This window comes from Equus przewalskii, chromosome 17 (assembly GCF_037783145.1).
Source record: "Equus przewalskii isolate Varuska chromosome 17, EquPr2, whole genome shotgun sequence".
Classification (NCBI taxonomy): domain Eukaryota; kingdom Metazoa; phylum Chordata; class Mammalia; order Perissodactyla; family Equidae; genus Equus; species Equus przewalskii.
In genome coordinates, this window is record NC_091847.1 from 25,691,262 (window position 1) to 25,712,938 (window position 21,677).

The window sequence follows — 21,677 nt, forward strand, 5'->3', positions numbered from 1 at the left end:
TCAGGACAATAAACTAAGAATTACCCTCAATTCTACTCTTTCCCTCACACTCCCTACCCCAAAACACATCCAATTCATCAGCAATAAGCAGAGCCTGAAAAATATTAACTTACCTCACATTATCCTGTTGGCTTTTGAAAAGTGTTATCTTTTTCTTTTCAGACTAATGGCTCTTTATTTATTTATTTTGGTTTGTTGGTATAATGACTTTTCCCCAAAGAACTTGCTAAATGATATATGTGACATTTTGATGACATCACAATTTTATGTACCACTACACTTAGCATTTCATTTTCTAATTTCAAGATAGAGAAAAATTATACAAAAGATATGGAGCAATGTTGGTTTGCACATTTTGAATGAACTCAAGAAGTTTGAGGAGGTAGCAACTTCTACAACTTTCCAATCAGGGTTTTTGGCCCTAAACGTGTTTTTCTGAGCTGTAATTTATTAAATACACTCTGAGGGAAAGAAATCTGTAAGTCTCACAATCACTGAAAGTGTTGTGAAGAACAAGATGGAAGAAAAAGAGGAAATTTAGTAAATAAAAGAAACTTCTTTGTATTACATTTTATGTACAATTCTTTTTCAGATTGTTGCTGTTACTTATATGAACACATTTTTTAAATCTATTCATATATTTTTAATATTTATAAATGTCAATTGGGTATCTTGGGCTTTCATTTAATAGATTTTCTCTTAGCAGGAATGAATTAGACACTAAGCAAGGGGGAGGTGTATATCAAAATGTCCCAAATTCCCTCACTTCTTACCCCCTCTACTGCTGTTACTGTAGAATTCTCCTGATTTGTTTCCCTGCTTCTGCTTTTCATGCGATAGTCATTCTCCAAGAAGCAGCCAGAGTGACCTTCTTAAGACTTCAATCATACAACTCTCCTAGTAAAACATTCCAAATGACTTTCTCCTAAACTTCAAATTAATTCAATCTCCTTTCATGATTTGCAAGGCCCTCTTTATCTCATTACTCTGCTTTCATTTTCTTAAATAGCCTTTGGATATGGGGGATTCTGTCCTTTTATTGTCAAATGGTTTAGTGGCTATCTTCACGTTGGACTGAATGGTCCATGAGGGTATTGACCTTGTCTGTCTTCTTACTACTGAATACCTAGAACCTAGAACAGTGGTAGGCATATAATAAACACTCAATGAATAGTTGATTAGTGAAAGAATAACTAAATAAGAGTTGACTGTGGGCTATAGAATCAAGGAGGGCTTTACAGAGACTTGTGACTTCTTCTGGGTCCAAAAATAGGATAAATTTAGGGGAAGAGAAGCTAGAAACATATTCTAAACAAATGACACTTAATGGGTACATGTTGAGTAACCTGGCAGTGGTGAAAAGTTGGATTAGAATCCTGGATCCATTATATACTATGATGACTTTCCGAAACTCAGAACAAATAACCCACCATCTGAAAACAAATTGCCATAAACTAAAGATAAGCACCAACCACCTCTAAGCATTTAAATTTTAAGCTATTTTGCTAAAACCATTGTGTGAAAATTGAATAATTTTATGTTTGCTTTAGATTCATTTCCTAAAAACTTAGAGAACTTCTTGCTCTAGTCTCTACTGATGTAACACCAAGCTTAGAGTCAAAATGAGATATATTTTTAAACGAACCGTGAAAGGTAGAATGCTTGGGAAACTGGGTGCTGAGTCAAGGGAAATTTTTGTTTCTGTTAATTTATCCTTCTGCTTTAACTAACTTCATATTAGAGTTTTAAGGTATAGAAACTGAGCAGTGAAGCCCATATTCATTTTTCTGCTAAGTGCACTGAATCTGAGCCTCTGTATAATATCACCTATTGGTAACTTGATGGATCTCCTAAAGAAGTAGAATTAAGGAGGGAAAAGGAAAGTTGATTACTCCAGTGGTATCTCCAACACTGTAGTAGGTATTATGGTATTATAAAAAATAGACAATATTCCCTTATTCTTAAGATGCTTACAGGATCACGAGACATTCATCAATATAAATTATTAGGGTGGGATTGTTAATAATCATCATCATAACTATATTATGCTATTATATATAATGCATATTATGTATCAGGTGTTTTTCATCCCTAATAGCATTTGATTTCCACAAAAATCATGAAAGGGCATTAGTATCCCTATTTTAAAGATAAGCAAGTTAAGGTTAAGTAGTTAAGTGCCCAAATTTACAGAGCTATTTGGTAGGCTATGGCATGATTTGTAGGGAGATCTGGGTAATGGGAAATCCATGTGATTTTCACTATGCCATGCTACAATTTCTAAGCCTGTTAAGTGTTAGCAATTAAGCATTGTTGGACTTCATTCATGAGGCCCCAGAGTCTGAAAGGATCCTGCTTTGTTTGATGTCTAAAACAATGCCATCTGTGAAAAACCTGTTGCTTGCTCCCTATATACATTGCCTTATGTAGAGGTGTTATAAAATACGTGAGAAAAAAACACTTTGTGCCTTAGTTTCTGTCATACTGCAAGTACCTTTTCTATTTCTCTTTTTCTATCTCCTCTGGACCCTATGTCTCCCCTCAGCCCTTAAATCCCAAAATTCCTTCTTAGACCATGCTGTCCTTAATGAGAGCAACTAGCCACAAATGGCTATTCAGCACTTGAAATGTGGCTAGCCCAATTTTGAGTGCCAAATAAATATGAGATTTTGAAGATTTAATACAAATAAAGAAAATGTAAAATATCTCATTAATATTTTTACATTGATCATATGCTGAAATTATAAAATTTTGACATCTTGGGTTATTATTAAAATTAATTTCACCTATTTCACTTTGCTCATCTAACATGGCTCTCAGAAAATTTTAAATTACGTGGATGACTCACCTTATATTTCTAGTGGGTGGCACAGCTCAAGACCATCCTCTCTTCTCACAAACCCCTTTGACCTTTTCATCCACTCTTATGATTTAAATTCAATCCCTCAAGCATGGTCCTTAAATTTCTATCTTTGACCTTGGCCTCCCTCCCAATATTATTCCTCATTTCTGATTGTCACTTGATACCTCTTCCACGATGTCCCATCAGCAGTTCAAACTGAATACGTCCCAAGTTAAACCCGTAATCGACCTCCCCACAGAATCCTTGTCATTCTTCTAATTTCAGCTGAGACACCTCTATTCCGCAAATCACCTAAACAGGTAATCTTGGAGTGTCTGTGGATGCCTGTGGATCACTTATTTCATACATTCAATCAATCAACGTGTTTTAGGGGCATTCATTCCCTTCTCTCCATTTTTACCTATTATCATAGTTACTAATTTGGTCATCCATTAGGTAGACTATGGCCAAGGAGTCTTACTTGCTTTCATACTCCTATTTTTCTTATCTCTTTATTTTGTCTATTTCAGATTTATTTTATGTCTTCAGGATGATGATTGGGTTCACATTAATTAATACAAGTAAGAATGTGTACTATCTATTTATATTCTATTTAGAGTTTCAAACGTGATTTTGCTTACACTGTTTTACATGATCATTCCAGCAAGCTAGTGAGAAAAGCAGCATCTTTTAACAGATTTAAAAGAAGACAATGAAGCATGAAGAAACTGAATTGTTTGAGGACATGTTGAGAACATATTTCTCTCAAATTCTAGTCCAGAACTTTTTTATTCCTTACAGAGATAGTAAAAATAGTAAGAGCGCAGCTTTGGAAGTCAGTTCAACCCTGGGCTCCGCCATTTGCTAGATAATATGTATGTTATTTTGTGCAAGTCACTTAATGTCTCTGAGCCTGAGTTTCCCCATCTATAAAAATGAGGAGATTCCTCACATGATAAAAAAGAAAATTATGTATGCACAGAACTTAGCCTAGTTTGTGGCACATAATAATTCCTTTAAAAAAGTTAAATGTAGTGTGGCTAGTAGCCATAGTAGAAATTGTTTTATGAGGTTCTCTTGAATCGAATGTGACCATTTTTTTCCTTCGTTATGATATAAAAATCATGCCAGGATAATTTCGGTTTATTTCAATTCTAAGTATTAAGATAAGATTATGAAACTCATCAAAAGCAATTTCTTGCTATTAGTTTCATTTCCTCAGTACAGCTGTGTGTGGGAGTGTAGTATAGCTGTGTGGGAGAGAAGGAGGAAGGCTCACTCTTTTCTTGTTTGTTTACCAATTTTTGGTTGATATGGAGATTTTCCTTCAAGCAGCTCAACATGTGAACTCACCAAAAATACCCTTTAAGTTTGAAGAATTAATGTTCATCACATAGAGCAATTCGTAAAGTGGTTGGCAGCCATTGAGTCTTGGAGGTGAAATTAAAATGAACCAAAGAAAAACTACAGGAGCCAGCCCAGTGGTGCAGCCTGGGGTTCATCAGTTTGGATCCCAGGTGCGGACATGGCACCACTTGGCACGCCATGCTGTGGTGGGTCCCACATATAAAGTAGAGGAAGATGGGCACGATGTTAGCACAGGGCCCAGCTTCCTCAGCAAAAAGAGGACTGGCAGTAGTTAGCTCAGGGCTAATCTTCCTCAAAAAAAAAAAAAAAAAAACGCTACAGAGACAGGAGAGAGGAAAAAAGTAGAATTCTCTTCCCTCACTTTTATTTTATATCTAATTTTTGCCTAGGGTGGTAAGGTGGTAACATAGATGGCTCAGGAGGCAGATATGCTGGCGTCCTGGAAAAATGATTCTGAGAGGGAAAAATAAGAAAGGAAGTTGGGAGACACAGGGTCTAGGTTGCTGATCCAGTTAGAGAAGTCATTTTGTTTCATTTTATTTTCCTCCTGGGGAAACCTGCTTGGCATTCCATGTACGGACGTTGGGTGAATACGTCAACCTCAGTCCTAACTCTGAAAGCAGTTGGTATTAGGGCATCTGATTAATGAGAGCAGGTCCAGCGTTGGGAAGTGATTGACAAAATGCTCAGGAGAGAGGGGCTGGCCCGGTGGCGTAGCGGTTAAGTTCACATATTCCAATTTGGAGGCCTGGCGTTCACCGGTTCGGATCCTGGGTGTGGACATACACATGGCTTGTGAAGCCATGCTGTGGCAGGCGTCCCACATAAAGTAGATGAAGATGGTCATGGATATTAGCTCAGGGCCAGTCTTCCTCAGTAAAAAGAGGAGGATTGGCAGTGGATGTTAGCTCAGGGCTAATCTTCCTCAAAAAAAAAAAAAAAATGCTCAGGAGATAAGTAGCTGTGGTGTTGAACTTGGATAACTAGCTCTATGTTGTAGGCCAGAGGGCATTAGGTTAGAAGCCTGGCTGTAGAGGGTAGAAAATCAGCGTGAATGGAAAACTAGACCTTAGATAGTACGGCAGATGGGTAGAGAGTATGACTTGAGGCAGGGATGGGGGAAGGCAGATGCAGTGGTTGTTCTGACTCCCTCTGACCGTGATGCACTGTATCCACATCCATGTGGCAGCTTTTGATTGGAGAAGTAGGAAAGAAACACGAGAATCCAGTGACACTTGGGACTGGGAATCCAACATGGTGACAAACCTGAACATGTTGGAAATGCTCATAAAACTGGAGGGATTAAAGATAGGGGATTTCAGACAGGCACCAAGTGCCAGCAGTGTCCTGATACAATACAGAGCAACAATATTGACAAATAGAGTGTCTGACTTTAGGAGCCTACAGTCAATTTGGGCAGAAAAGACACACAAGTCAAATAGAACACAGAAAACAATAGAAGTCAGGATACGATTATCGGCCAAAATGTGATAGGAACAGTAAAGGAGGTCAGAGCAGAGAAGGGGGAAAAGGAGAAGTTGCTTAGCAAGAGCAAGGAGCACAACACGATTTCCTACTCTTGGTAATTTGGGATCATATTGAACAAATTATACAAATAAATGAAATAATTTTAGTCTCCGGTGAATCTCTTCTAAAGCAGTGGTACAAACACAGGCTGTTGGTTTTGTTGTCCATTTCCAATCCTACCAGCTTGGATTTGAAAATAATAAAACATAGAAAATGATATTGATTAATATACAGCAGAAACTCTGCTCAACCCACACATCAGAGGAGCAATGCTCCTAGAGGTGATTGACATGAGGGGTCACAGTCACAAATGCTCCCATACCACACAGGATATCTATGCAAATCAAGTGGGAAGGGAGAGAACCTGTGCATCAGGGAGGACTTGTCCTGTGTACAGGATATAGAAGCTGTCTGTCCCCAGCTGACGGACACCGTGCACATCTCAACGAGTTTTCCACATCTTCTGACTCTCCTAGAGAAGACATACAGATGTATACCTTTTTTAAAAAGTAAAAATCTTCATTTTTCCATTAGAAACTGATTCAAAACTTTGTTTAGGCCCAAAAATATGTCTGTGGGTTGAATAGTGTTGGCGGTCTGCCAGTTTTCTACCTCTTCTTGAATTTATAGCTGCTCCTAAGAAAACAGAACCAGAATGCAGTGATTAGACAGAACTAGTCCTCCAGAGAACTTCTGTGTTTACAATAAATCCTAATCAATGTTGAGAGATGGACCAGCACGTTACTGTATTCTATGAAAAAGCATCCATTTATGTGTAGCTTTTTCATTTACATCTTTATTTTGTTTGTCTAACTTTTATGACTGGATTCATTTTCCTAACTTAGAAGAACAAACTGTCTTCAGTGGCCAACTCTCTTCAAAGCATTTTTTTTAACCATTAAAAGATGTCTCCAAAAGGTTAACTTTTCTAAATAATAGCAAATGTAGTAATCGTTAGTTTGCCTGGTATTTTCAAAGTGACATGATATAGGTTATAGACCAGAACATCTACACTTGTATTGAGATAAAAAGTACATTCTTGTAGGGGAGATAAAAGAGAGGTTTGTATACCTTGGGTGGTGAGAATAATAGTAACAAGAATTTAAACACTTCTGTGCACACACACACACACACATACACATGAAATTCACTGTGCACAAGCCCGGATATGGTTGTATAAGCCATTTCATTACAGATTTTTATCTATTCATAGATCAGAATCTCTAAATCTCAGAAGCAGTCATGACAAAAGATATAGGCAAATAAAAGGAGGACAGAGAGAAAAAGATTACTGTTCAATAATTTTTAAATTACATAGATAATTCTGATAGCCATTTTAAAATGCTAAATAATTTATGCATTCTCTTTTGCTTCAATGTGCCCAAGCCAAAATTCCATATTTTGATTTTTGAGGAGCCTAAAGTAAAACGGAAATTTGGCTCACTGCGTCAAATTACGGTAACAATTAACTGGGACCTAGTTAGACAGACAACACATGTAACCACCTGCTCTACCCCCGCCTCCTCTCTGAACTCTACTTTGAGGAAAAAGAAACAAAACCCAACTTGTTTAAGTGGGTGCTCTAGTCCCCAGATAACTCCTGGGTTGAGGATCTTGATAATGCAGCTGAGCTCTTCAAGAGAGGAAGGCTTCAAAAGAGCTTTTCATTAATCAGTCTAGAAAGAAAAGGATTCATTTTAAGATATACAATATGCGTAGCACATTGAAGGATCTTCAAAGACAAAGATTGAAAAACTCAGTCAAAAACTTTCAGTTTAAATAGTGTGGACTGGTAAATATTTTTTGCTATTTTGATATTCTCGGCTTCACAGAAGGAAACCTCACTGCCCCCAAATTTCAGATTAAATTTGAGAGAAAACAACAATATTTTGTGGTATTTGTTTTGTTGTTACACCCAACATACTTTGATATTTAACAAGCAAGAGAACTGTTTTCCAGGGGTTTGAATTGATGTTGTTTTACTCACACTTAACAGGTTCAAGATATAAACATTAAAAAACACACACACACTCACTGAAAGCTATACAATAGACCCAGATTGCTTGTGATATGATCCTTTTGGGTTTTTCTTTTACGTAAAAGAATGCATTTTGCAACAATGGTTAGGGCTGGATGTGTGTTCCAGAGAGCTAAACATCATATTTTAATTAATCTCAAATAGGATATTCATAGTATTACTCTAATCTATCTATGTGTCTCTACATCGATCTATACGCCTACCTACTTAGCTACCTACTCACTTCTCTTCTCACTATTCCCAACTACGATTCATACCACTCCCCCCAACCACCAGCATGTTCCCAAATGAAATTTATCCCAGAAAACTTAGAGCAACAATATTAACAAATATGAACCTAGTAGCAATGGGTTTTAAAAATAAGAAGATACTGTAGTAATTTGTAACAATTTTAGAACAATGCAGAAGATATAAAATAAAAAATAACTTTATACAATTGTATAGACTTGTTTCTCATCAAAGCTCAGCATGAATCTGAATTACCAGGGGTCACGGCCAAACAGATAGTTTCTTAGGTCCTTCCTTAGTCTTGCTGAACCGGAATACCTGCGGAAGGTACAGCGAAATCTGTATGTTTCTGAAGGTGCTCACACTGATTCTAGAGAATCACCACCCTACAGCTTTCTTTCTCCTCACTGCTAGAGCCATTTGTTCATTTGCAGCTGAAGTTGAGTTATTTCTGACCCTATCTCCTAGGATAAATCTTAGCTTAATGTAGGTAGTGTCTAACTAATTCTAGGGGAGAGGAGCTCTGTGAGTTCGATCACAAATTATAACAGGATATCATGGGTTTTGGTTTGCTCTTGTGGCACACACATCAAGTGTGTTCCCCCCTTATTTACAAGTCCTAGAACCTCAGGAAGTCACATCTTCCTCATTAGGTATTTGCTTTGTCCCTGACCACAACTTCCTCTACTGGTAACCTGGTCATGTATTGCCTTATTCCCTTGCTAGGACTGAAGTCCTCCTCTGTACTGCCAGTCTCCCTTGTGGGTAATTGAGCTAGCTCTGAACAAAAACCCCATAATCAGAACTCTGACATTTAGTAACAAACCTCCTAGTTGACAACAATCTGCACATGTGAACTTCTGAGTATTGCGCCTCTCAGATTACTGACAGTTGTTTCTTCCCACCTGTTGGTTAAATCTTCCTCTTCAACCTGGATCCCCGGTTGCTAATGTTTACTGAGACTGTGACCAGAGATTTGTGGAATTATTGGACACAACTGTGCCTCTCGTCAACATTTGTAGATGAGAGCTCTCCAGCATCTGTTCACTTCAGATGGAGAGCCAGATCCTGATCCTTTCTCACCATGATAAATCACGAGAGATGACAAGTCCTTCTAAATTAAAAAACAAACAAAAAAAACCAGTTATCCGTATAGAAAGTTATCTCTACCTCACACCAAACAGAAATTATTTCCAGAAGAATCACAGTTCTAAATGTAAAAGTTGAAACAACAAATCTTTTTAGAGGAAAACTTAGAAATAGTCTTGTGTCCTTGGATTAGGCAAGGATTTCTTAAGAAGACAAAAAAAGCAGTAATAATAAAAGGAAATAATAAAATGAAATAAATGATACATGATAAATTGGATAATATTAAAAGCAACTCACAAGTGGGAAAAGGTCATTATTGCAACATATATATATTAAAAATGACTTATATCCAGAATACGTAACTCCTAAAAATCAGTAAGAAAAGGACAAACAGCCTAATTGAAGAACTAACAAAAGTTTTGCATAGGCACTTCACAAAAGAATATTGCACAGCAATCAGCAACATGAATAAAAGTTTGAATGAAATAAGCCCAGCAAGAAAAAGTACATACTCTAGGTTTCCATTTACATAAAGTTCAAAAATAGGCGAAACTAAGAAGACCGAATAATGATTATGCTTGGTGGGATGGCGTGGATGCTTACTGGAAGGAGCTTCAGGTGGCTTGTGGAATGCTGATAATGTTGAGTTTCTTGGTCTGATTGTGGTTACAGAAGTATGTTCAGTTTGTGGCAATTAATTTAACTTTTACGCAAACGCAGGGATACACACGCACACAAACACACATGAACACGCACGAATTATTTTAAATGTTTTTTATGCATACATAATTGAGTGGGAGAGAAACTGATTTTTAAATGCATTAAGGGAGATATTCTGAAATATTTTATTTGAATGGTGCTTTCATTGTCACAACAATGGACTATGACATTACTACCCCATACTCAGACATGTCACTTTGGCACTGAAATACAATCCAATCAATTTAGAGTTTGAAGACATGAGCATCAGGGAAAGACTAATCGGATACAAATACAAATTTGCTAAATAAACCAAATGTCAGCCATATTTGACTACTGTCAATTACTGACTCCTGCTAATTACGGTCAAACACTAATTATGCAATATGCAGCTTCCCCATATTTGAACCTGGGCAGGCCAAGCTAGAGATAGCGGGAGCCTGGTGTACTGCAACCAGTATGTGATTAGATTTAATCTGCTTGATTAAAGGGTTTTGCAACTGAGTCACATCCTTTAGTAAAAAAATACTGTAGAATATGAAATCCCAGCAAACAAGCAATCACAGGTTGAAATATACTTTTTGCATTTGATTCTCTTTCAAAATATATCAGAGAATCAGTCCTGTCCCAGAGTGTCTGAGACTCTGCTTGTTTGGCTAGTTTTCTAACACTGTGGCTGCTGAGCAACTTGTTATACAGCCGATGTCTTCTCCTTAAGTGATATTTCATCATTCAGTGCCCTGAGATAGTCACCTATTTTCCCTTAATTGATACTTGTACACAAGAGGCGGAAAATGGCTCAGCATTTCTTGCTAGATTAGGTCAAAACTGACAGAGGAAACAGAGAGAAGATTGCATTACTTATGCCCCTTATGGTTCTCCTGTGTACCTAAGGAGATTGCCATTTCATAAAATTTCTTATGCTGCCTAAACATAATTATAATGGCCCGGGCATTTTGTTCCTATTTGCTTTTCAATTCTTTCCCACTTACCTGATCACCAGAGGGAAATTCAGAAGCAGTTCTACTAATCTTAACCTCATTTTTCTACTATGTCCTTCATAAGATTTAATTGTACCCTTGGACTTCTCTTCCTTAAATGCTTCTTTTTGTCCTTCTGTGAAGTCTTTACCTTTCCCTTCATTTGATTGGCCACCAGAAGCATTAAACATGTACCTAGAAGTTTAAAGTGAGGTTCCTAAAGTTTTGGAGTATTTTTTCCCCCAGATTACTAGGTGCTCTTATCATAAGATTAGCTGTGATATTTATTCTGATTTAAAGTTAATTAAGAAGCATCCCACTAGAATGCTATCGTTCATCATGCAGCCTCAGTGGCTGGGGATCCATTCTTCTGGGTCTCTTTTCACTAAGTCTTTTGGGAGGGGATTATGCCTCAAACAAAGTCATCAAAATTTCACCAAATCTATCAGACAAAACCCAAATTTTTTAGTAGGAACTGTGAGGTTCTCCTAATCCAGGTCTAATCAACTCTCCCTCCCTAGCTTTCCCTCTTAGCCTTGCACACTGGATCATTTGATGTGGATGTTCCCTCCTCTTTTCCTTAATCTTGTGATCTTAGCCTGCATGGCTCTTGACATCCCTTCTTGGCCTTTTGAGGTTCTATTTATTATGCAACATTGAGGTCATATGTCACCTTCACCTTGAAATTGTCCTCAGTCCCATCCTCCATTGCTCTCTTCTCAGACTCCATGGTAGGCAGGCCGACTTATGTCTAGCTCTATCCCAGGGTTCTTAATAATTTTTGTAGAAACTGTGGAGCCTAGCAAGTCTGTTTCTCAGGGTAGAGGCTCAATAAGTATTTGAAATGTAAAATCGGTTGGTTTGCTTCCGATAGGATGGAGGCCAAGGTGCCCAGGGGATGAGAGATGGCAACAGGATACCAAGATCTAAAAAAAGATTAAGGTGGCCTACCACACAATTTTGCTTGGGACTTATTCTACTTTATAAATACATTTTACTCGTCATTTTTCACCATTTAGGATACCCATACACAATGACAATAACTGTATTCCAATTTATTCATGCAGCTGACTTGCCAGACTTTGTCAGTAAGCGCAGCATATTGCCCAGATTCCCCGATATAAGTTAAATAAATGCAAAGCCTTATTATCACATTTCCTGTATAAAACACCTGCCCAGTCAAAGACAATTTTACCCAATGGGGTGGCTATGGTCAGATTCCTTTACTGTGATCTTCCTTTCTCATTATATTTGACATTTTTGAAACTGAGTTTTATTGCACTCTCTCCGCTTATGGAAGTGGTCTGGGGAAATTAGACTTAATAGAGATGTAGAAGCCACAGGGAAAAAAGTAAAGGAAAGCAAACTGGAAGGAAACTGAAATTAAAATGTTATTTTGGTAAATGGCTGTTGTGGTGGAGACGGCAAAAAATTACAATGCAAGTTAATTACTGACCTGTCAGGAAAGTGTACTGTGAAGGTTGTGCCACACATTACTGGAGCTACCACGGCCACAGGTCATTTCCACAGGGGAGCAAACAGACCGTGCTCTACCACAGATCAACATAAGATCTTTCCAGAGGATAGAAATGAGTTTCTCAGAGAAGTAATATTTGTAGAGTTGCCATGAGCTCTTAGCAGACCCAGAGAAACAGCTCTTCCCACACATCCTGGGAAAGGATGGGGGTCATATCACCACAGACGGTGCCTGATATTTAGTCAGAGGGAACCGTAGCTGTTGGTGGTTGGGGCGACTAGAGAGCTCATTTGCCACACAGTGAAAACCCAGGCTAACACCCATGGAATGGGCATGCTCTGGGGTACGCTCAGTGTTGCCTCTGAGATGGTTTTCCTCACAAAATCCTCAGTAGCAACCCATGTCAGGCAAGAGAATCCTTCTTTTGGAGAAAGAACATCAAACACCTAAAGAAATTTGAAATTCGAGGGAGACTTTCTCTATTGTCAGAACAAATAACCCTGCTAAATTCTATGATGATGATAAATGTCATTTTTATGAGACAGAAACAAAAGGGTTGTTCTGAAATGGAAATATGGTATTCTTCATATTATTAATAATTCATGTGAATCTCCAAGTGTACTTGAATGCTAACCTCAGAAGGTATGAAAAGCATTGCTTTTTTTCCCGCATCTAACGTATCATGAAATATCTGTAGTTCGTTGACCCTCAGAAACACTGACCAGGGTAAGTTATACATGTTTTTTTCGATAAGAAATAAACTTGGTCAAAGACATTTTCCTGTTGATCATGCTCTGCTAGGCTATGTACACTGACATTACCTAGTTTCCATATTTGTTTTCCATTTATATATTCAAAGATTTATTGAGTCTCTTTTTTTGTCGGGAAGCACGGGAACATTTATAAACAATTAAATAGGAAGAATTACATGATCTATACCTAATATGTCTGCACTATGATCATTTTATCTCCTTAATCTCTGTCAGATTTCCTTTGGAATTCTTGTGACATTATTTTCCCATCCACAGTTTCCACTTGACTGTGGGGTCTATGACTAAGGCAAAGATGGCTGGGAAGGGAGGCCTTGAGTTCCGTCCTGGGACTACTTTGAACAGGCTGTGGTACCATGTGGAAGATGCTTGGCACCCCTGGGCTTCGATTTTCTCTGCTCTGAAGCATGGAGATTATATCATAGTTCCTATTCAATTTCTCCTAGCTCAAAAAAATTCTTAATATGCTTTTACTTTTAATGCTGCTGATGGGAAAGAGATGTCAAAAATACACTTTCTAACGCAAAAGGGCAAGCTAGTGAGCCTTAGTGTAATTAACAGAGTGCAACAAATAATTGACAGAGCAGCTATGAAATTTATGATTAGACGAAATATCACATTCATTCATATTTTGGTGTTTGCAGTGTGAGTGGGAAAATCAGGCCAAGAATATCACTGAACCAAGTCTGTTGAGCAGAGCCAAAGTTTGTTTGGCTCTTACGAAGTGCATTCTCATCACTGCTTCCTGTTTTTAAAACAGTATTGAAAGTGGAACTAGCGCAATATTGCAAACTATTCTTGCTCTTCTCTTGGTACATATAAAATCAGGAAGTCTACAGAAATTGTGAAGCCAGTCTTAACTGAATTACATTTAAATTTCTAACTCAGGGATATGTATTTGGAGAATTTTGTCAAATCAATGTATATTTTAGATTCATGCAAAATGAACCAATTTTTCAATATTTTCATTAGTCAATCACCAAGGCTCTGTGTACCTCCTATAAGAAAATAAATGAATAAAGCATCAATATTTTCCCTAATAAAATTTAATAATGATGATGATGAGTACATGCTATGTTATAGGAAGAATGAGGGGAACACTGAATAGGCATATAGATCATACGAAACTTAAAGTTAGTATGACTTATAGTTAACAAAATGCTTGATGTTCCCAAGTGGCATAGAAATAAGCATAGACCAATATTATTGACTTTACAGTCTACTCTAGCAAATCTAGAAAGTTGAGAGTCAATGAGAAATGAAAATATGGATGGAACCACAGAATATGATTTCAAATCCCTATGAATATACCTGGAATAATAACACGGAAAGACTCACAAATTGTAGCTCTTCATTGTCTTTCAGAGTATGTCCTGAAATTGATACATATTGCCATGGAAACACATCCACTTCCAGATGCTGGAAAGCAAGTCATGATGGACCCTGGGGTATAGAGGTTTCTTTTAACTCGAGGTTGGGCAGGCTTTGTAATGGTCTTTGTTCCCATAGAAACTTCTTTAATAAAGACTCAAAAACAAGACCATGATGGCAGGGCTATCACACTGCACACTCCAGGAGGCACCATTTGCTGGAATGCAATGCTACTATCCTATCCCTAATCACAAATGCTTCCACCTCCTGAATTTACTTAAAGTTACACATGGAGTAGAGTGATCAACACTCTTCTCTTCCAAGATATTTCTTCCTCATAGCCAGAAGAGTTTCCAGTTTGGGATTCACGTAAATGCTTCCCTGAGAATTAAGGGGAAATCTGACTAATCGTTTATGATCTAGTGATAATTAGTTTAATCATTCCCCTCTCATGTACATCTAAGTGACTCACTGAGAGAATGGGTATGCTTAAAAGATGTAGATAAGGAAGAACGGATGATGGAATTTCAGAAATGTTGACACTGCAGATGAGATGTGGCCTGAGTGGGTGCTGCAGTTAGGGGGCTTTGGCATCCGAAATACAAAAAGGGTCGTAGGGTGCCTGGTAGAAGAAAAAAAAAAGGAATATTAGGATGTAGGTGAGGGGAAAATGATGTTGAAATAGGGTAAAGAGAACGGGCTGAGATCCAAATACAACTGGCAAAATTTGGCCTAGAAACAGCCTTAGCCATTTGCTAAGAGAGGTTCCTAACTGGATGAATGAAAATAAATCATCTCTGCACCCACAAGTCCAGCTGTTACAAGTTCCACAGCCACGAGTACAGCTGTCATTTCAGTCCATCAAATCTCCTTCCTCCCCTGGCCTCCCTCATTCCTCCTGCACCTCCCTCAGTCCTGCGGGCAGCGGGGGACGGGGCAGGGGGGGCTACTTCCTTCTGTCTGGTGTTCAAGTCGTCCATACAAGACATTTGTGTATTATGCCAAGGAAAGCCTTCTTCCCACATTCTTTCCCTCAGAGAGTCGAGAATCCCAATCCCTTACAGCACTGTGGAAGGGATGGGGCTCTCATTAAACCCTTCAAGCCCATGAGAGGCTAGCAAGATGATCAGACTCACCCACACCAAGGTTAAACACCATTTTCTTCGTGAAATCCACCATTTCTCTTCTCCTTGAACTTCCTTGGTCCTATATGTTTCCTTCATGACACATTTCCATATCTACCTTACAAGCTCACAGTTTTTTGCATACCTTTGCATTGCTGAGCCTTTTGCTTGAAATGCCCAACCTGCCCTGATTTAGCTTCAGCATTAGCTGATATTTTGCAAATTGCTCTTCACCTCTCAGTTCCACCTGAGTTTGATGCTGTTTCTTCTCTCCCTACCTGGTCATTGCTCTATTCTCCTGTGATTATTGATTTGTTTATTACCCTCACTAAACTGTAAGCACTGGATAAAAAAAAAAAAAGACTATTTGCCACTTAAGAAAATCTCGATAAATGTTGAATGGACAATTTATTTTCTGCTGGTAGGACTCTTTAAGGAGAGGTTTTATGACATTTTCTGTATTGTTTTCAGAGCAATATAGTGCTCTGCAAAGTTAGAGACCATCAAATATTTGCAAATATGAAAACAATTATGAAATACTATCAAGGGAATGCCATTGTAGAAAGGGAAGCTGAATAAAGAGAACAAATAGAGTGCAGTGGGGTATCAACCAAATGTGAGGGTGGGGTCAGATTGGAAAGGAAGTGATGCTTAGAGGAGAGAAAGATGAGGAAAGAACTAATATTTACACTGTGGTAGTGGGAAAGATCACCCTAACGGAAAGATCTCAAGAAGGAAGATTTTGAATTTTTTTTCCTGCAGCCCATCCCCAAGAAGAGGGGTGGGGAAGGCAGATAAGAGGCTTTTTACATAATCCAGCCTTTTGACAGTAACACATCACTGGGCAAATTATGGGGTTGATTGTGAAATCAATACCAGAATGCAAATTTGCTTTGACACTGAAATTTGTGCCGACTCTGAGGAAGCAACAGGTCCTATAAATGGCAGGTGGCAGGGCTATGTAAATACAGTGGCTTCATGCTCTTAGTCAGAAGATAGCAGCTTTAGCCCAAGTGACTTCCCTCACCAATGTTACAAACACCATCTTTAGAGGTTGAATCTAATGAGTAATATTCAAAATCAAGTTTGAAAGCACTCAAAGGAGAACCCAGATTTTTCTAGAAAAGACTTACATGTTTAGTTATAGATTTCCCCCAACCCCCACCCAAATCCCTTGTGCATCAGTTCATGCCAAAGCATTTAAATTGTTGCTTATCTGCCTAAAACTACTGAGCTCTGTAAATCTGCAGTAATATTTGAGCTCCCAGACTTTTAGCACATCAGTGTCAGAAGTGAAAAGGACCCTACAGACCACAGCAATCCTCTTGGCTGCCCCTGCCCCCTCACTACCAATTTTTTTCATTGACTTGTACAGAGGTCCATTGACTTGTATAAGATCACAGAGGTGACCGTTAGAGACAATGCTGCCACTAGAAATCATCATGGGATCTTTTTGTACAACCAGTCTAATTACCATGAATCCAAAGACTTCTGTACAATGACAATCCCCAGATTTTCATTCCTTCATTCATCTTTACTTCATTCACTGAAATATACTCTAAAAGAACTCATGCTTTTAGGAGTAGCATCTTCATAAATGTCATAGGTTCACTTTGTTAGTTTGAAGTAGTTTCTACTTGGTTAAGAAAAATTAATGTCCTCAGTGATAAATGATACACAGAATGAAAATGAAGACATAATATCCTGTACTGGGGTATATGGAGAAATAACTATTTATATCATCTGCATGTGATTATATTTATTTTTTTTAAATATATAATACTTTGTATCTTATTCTAGTTAGAAGAAGAGGTAGAATCTCTTATGCCTATATTAGTGGCCAGATTTGATGCATATTAAAATCCTTCTCATAACAGTAGCCATCATTAAATTTCTATGGAACGGTGGGGACAATATTTTTTCTTTTATTACTTTAAATTTTTATTTCAAATCTTATTGAAAGAGCTCTTTTATTCTCAATTAGATAATTTGTGTGTGTGAGGAAGATTGGCCCTGAGCTAACATCTGTTGCCAGTCTTCCTCTACTTTGTATGTGGGATGCTGCCACAGTATGGCTTAATGAGCAGTACGTAGTTCCATGCCCGTGACCTGAACCTGTGAGCCCCAGGCTGCCAAAGTGGAGTGCATGAACTTAATCACTGCACCACTGGGCCAGCCCTTCAATTAGATAATTTTTATAATACATCATTCATATAGAAATATAAAAATGAAAACATGAGCATAATAAATTGGCTAACAAATTCTTAAAACAATTTTCTTATAAACAACTTTGTGAGATATAACTGAAGTAGAATAAAATGCAAGTGTTTAAAGTATACAATTTGATCATTTTTAATATATGTATATAATTGTTAAACCAATCATAGAAAGTGACAGCTTTCTGTCACTGTATATTAGTCTGCATTTTCTCGAATATTGTTTAAGTGAAATCATCAGTACTCAGTAAGTACTCCTTGGGGGGAGGCTGGCCTTTTTCACTCAGCACAATGAATTTGTGGTTCATCCATGTGGCTGCATGCATCAATAGTCCATTCCTTTTTATTGTTGAGGATATTTCCTTGTGTAGATAAACTAGAATTTGTCTATCTATTCACCTGTTGATGGACACCTGGGTCATTTGCTTTTCGAATAAAATGCATACTCCTTCACTTTTTTCTGCCCGATGTCCTTGGAAAAATTATTAGTCTCTCTGATCCTCATTTTTGTCCTCTATAAAAATGAGTTTAATGTATTTCTCACAGGAGTCTGAACCTCTGAGCACACTGCCTGGCACATAGTAAATACTCAAGAAATGTTAGCTTTTTTTCTAAGTTATCACTCAATTGACTCACTGGTATCAATTGTGAGGTAACACTTTTTCTCCTATTAAAATGCTTTCCTTTTTTCCTAATCATTTTAGTGTCCACTTAAATTGAACATTACCAGATTCTAGCCTCCTTGTCTGTCCAACTAACATAGGGGTACGAATACAGTTGGCTTCTTAAAATATAATCCTTCTTTTGAATTACACCGGCTTCTATAACTGACTGGGACAATTTTTTCAAATGCTGTGTACACGTACCCAGACTAGCGATGGAATGTCTATATAGATGAGATATGAAGACAATAATCAGGCTAGAAGGGGATCTACTTCTAGAAGCTGAGAAGCTGTGTTTACATTGCAAATATTCTATTTTAAATGAGATAATGTGTTCATTTGAGGAGCTTGCGGGGAGGGGAAATTGAAAAGGACTATAGATTTGGGGAAGCAACTAAAGCCCTCTCGGCCCACCCTCTGATGCTGCCACAGTTTATTTCTCTTTTTCCCAACGATTGTTTTTCTTTTTTCAAAATTTCTTTTTCCAAATTATTGTTTCCTCACTGCCACTCTTCTAAAACATTCCCACACTGACTTTTCCAGCTGAAATCAGATTCCTTTCCTTAAAATAAATACAAATAAACAAATAAACAGTGTTGATTTTCTCTTTCTTCCGATTCTTCATAAATATTATGTCCAACTAAGCTACTGCATCTACTTCAGTTGGCAGACAGTGGTGGACAAAGAAATTTTAATTTCCCCCTGTGGATAGTGTGAGTAGATGTGGAGGCTAGAACTGAGCACCCTGCTAATAAGGCCAAGCCAGCATGTTTGACAGGCAATGGGACTGGCTTGGTTTGCTCTGTCACCAATTCTACTCAGTTAAATTTGACCTTATTCATAGGTTTTTGTTCACTAAAAACGGGTGCTGGTGGTAGTGCATGGAGATGGGGTGGGATGGGGTGGCTAATAGATCAGTGATGTTGTGAATGTAAACAGCATATATCTTAAAAATGCTTAGTTGGCAACATCATTTCTGTATAAGAAAGACTGTATCCTATTGCCATTAAGAGTTCCTTAGTGGAAATAGGAAGCACACAGAGTATGAGTGTGCTGCCTATGAACTTCGAAGTCCTCAGGCAGATATAGATAAAAACAACTACAAAGTAATTACCTTCTTCTTCGCTATTCAGAGAGGTGGAGATTCTAGTTCATCTTTGTACCTTAATGATTAATACGGATGTGCACTCCACCAAGAGGTTTTCTTGGAAAAGTATATATTTAGAATAACATCATGCTTTTATATTTTATCAGGATAACACTGTAATATGCAGAAATCTACAGATTCTGATACCTCTATGGAAACACTGAATTCCCCCCGCCAAGGCACCGGAGCTGTGCAAATGAGAATAAAAAATGCCAACAGCCACCATGACAGGCTGAGCCAAAGTAAATCCATGATCCTTACCGATGTCGGGAAGGTCGCTGCACCGGTAAGTCAACGATCTCAAATACCTCAAGTTCCCTCATACAGAATTTGTTAAAAAAAAAAAAAAAAAAAAGCTAATTGGCCTTGTTTTATTTGTTTTCTGAAAGTGCATGAGAAAACTGTTTTTGTAATGCATTTTATCTTGCCTACTTATAGTCATCATAATATTCCCAGTTGCGAGAGAAGAGCTGGGCTTAATCCAGGGTGATAAAGTGGATTTGGAGCTGGACTGAAGAGCACCTTTGACTCATTTTAAGGGCCTCTACTATCATGCTTCAGTGTCATAAAAATAATGAGGTTATGCTAGCATGTGGTGTTTGTACTTCCAAATACAGTACATCACTTTGAAAAGCCAGAGGCTAAAATTAGCTAAGAATGAATTGAGAAGAAAAAAAAAAACTCTAAAAAAAATGTGAAAATCTCTTCCTTAAAATCTTCCAACAATATATGATAATGGAAATTACGATTTGATTCGGAATGAGCTTAAACGATTGAATGGTGTGGCGATTTGAGGTTTGGAGAGGAAGCCATTTTGTCTCGATAATGTGTCATTAGGAAGATTTGAAATAAAATAGTTAGAGATGAACTCTACTGCCAATTGTGTCCCTGCCCCTGCACGCATCCTGAGCCACTAAACACACTGATTGCGATGAGTCTCCTCTGGTTAATTTTCTTCCATAATGGTGGTAACTTGCAGCTGAGGCCATAGGATGTTACAAAATTATTTATGCAATGTTAGCCACTCTTTTGGACCCTAGATCTATTTTGTTTCTCACAGTGAGAGCAAGAGCGAGAAATAGGTTAGCTGGGGACAGGCTGTGAGTCACCCTGCAGAAACATGTGAGCTATTAATTGAGCGTTCTGTGAATATCGTGGGGGCCTATGAAATATTCAGCTCCCTAACTGAGTTATTAAATGAGATAAACTTGCTGAGTAGCATGTTACTGATTATATTTATTCCTTGTATTTCCCTCGAATTTCAAGTGGAAAATTAACCCAGAACAATCTCAGGAGCCTGAGAAATATATGAGTTTCATGATGCTTTCTTCAGGTATGATAAACAAATTTAGCATGAGGAAGCCAGTGATTATATTTTGGGAGTGAGAAATACATCTATAGATAAGCTACCAAGAGATGCGTTTTTCTTTATTTACGTTCTCATTAAAAAGTATTGTCTGCTGGGAGGCACAACACTGCCAGCCTGACTTTGCTTTTAAACCAGCTAAAATGTTCCTCAACTATGAACTTGAGACAGTGGTTAGAGTAAATTATTGGAATCTCTATAATGTATTATCAGTAAGAACTGTACCTTTGAAAAAGTTTAAAAGTTAAGTATATTTAATGATGCCTAACATATTTTATTGGCTGTGTTTAACAAAAGGCACTATGCCGCAGTTGTTTTTGACAAGCATGAAAACATCACAGCATGAGACTGCAAAAGGAATTATGGAGAGAAATTACAAGTGATCCATCTCTCAATGAATTATCCACCTCAATAGCCCGCAGAACTCAGCTACCAATTAACACCTACTTTATTACATGTTGGGATGTACTTAATAACTTTCATGTGTTTATGCACTATTACCTTGACTGATGCCTCTTGTACAATTAGGCATAATTGGCATATCAATATGCAAAAGTTAAAAGGATTAACCCTCTTAAAACTAATGAGCATTTCTGTATCCAGCTGCTAAATGAGACAAAATTAGCATTTTTCACTTTTGGGCAGGATTTTATCATGCAGTTTCTCATTGTTGATATTACCTTGTTACATAACTTGAGTTTGGGGGGTTATATGCTGGACTGCTAGAGAATAAGAGTTTTCCAAAGTTAAATTAGCTATAATTATCCCAACTT

At 37.8% G+C, this 21,677-nt stretch overlaps 1 protein-coding gene across 2 annotated transcripts in view; it reads left to right on the forward strand.

The window, feature by feature from the left end:
* The window catches only part of ARHGAP15 (Rho GTPase activating protein 15), a 607,848-nt gene that overhangs the window by 8,883 nt on the left and 577,288 nt on the right, over nucleotides 1-21,677 (forward strand). For both annotated transcript variants that reach the window (XM_008542643.2, XM_070581269.1), the window contains exon 4: nucleotides 19,646-19,824. In XM_008542643.2, the coding sequence (XP_008540865.1) occupies nucleotides 19,660-19,824 (165 nt within the window). In that variant the 5' untranslated portion in view covers nucleotides 19,646-19,659. The remainder of the gene's footprint in view (nucleotides 1-19,645; nucleotides 19,825-21,677) is intronic.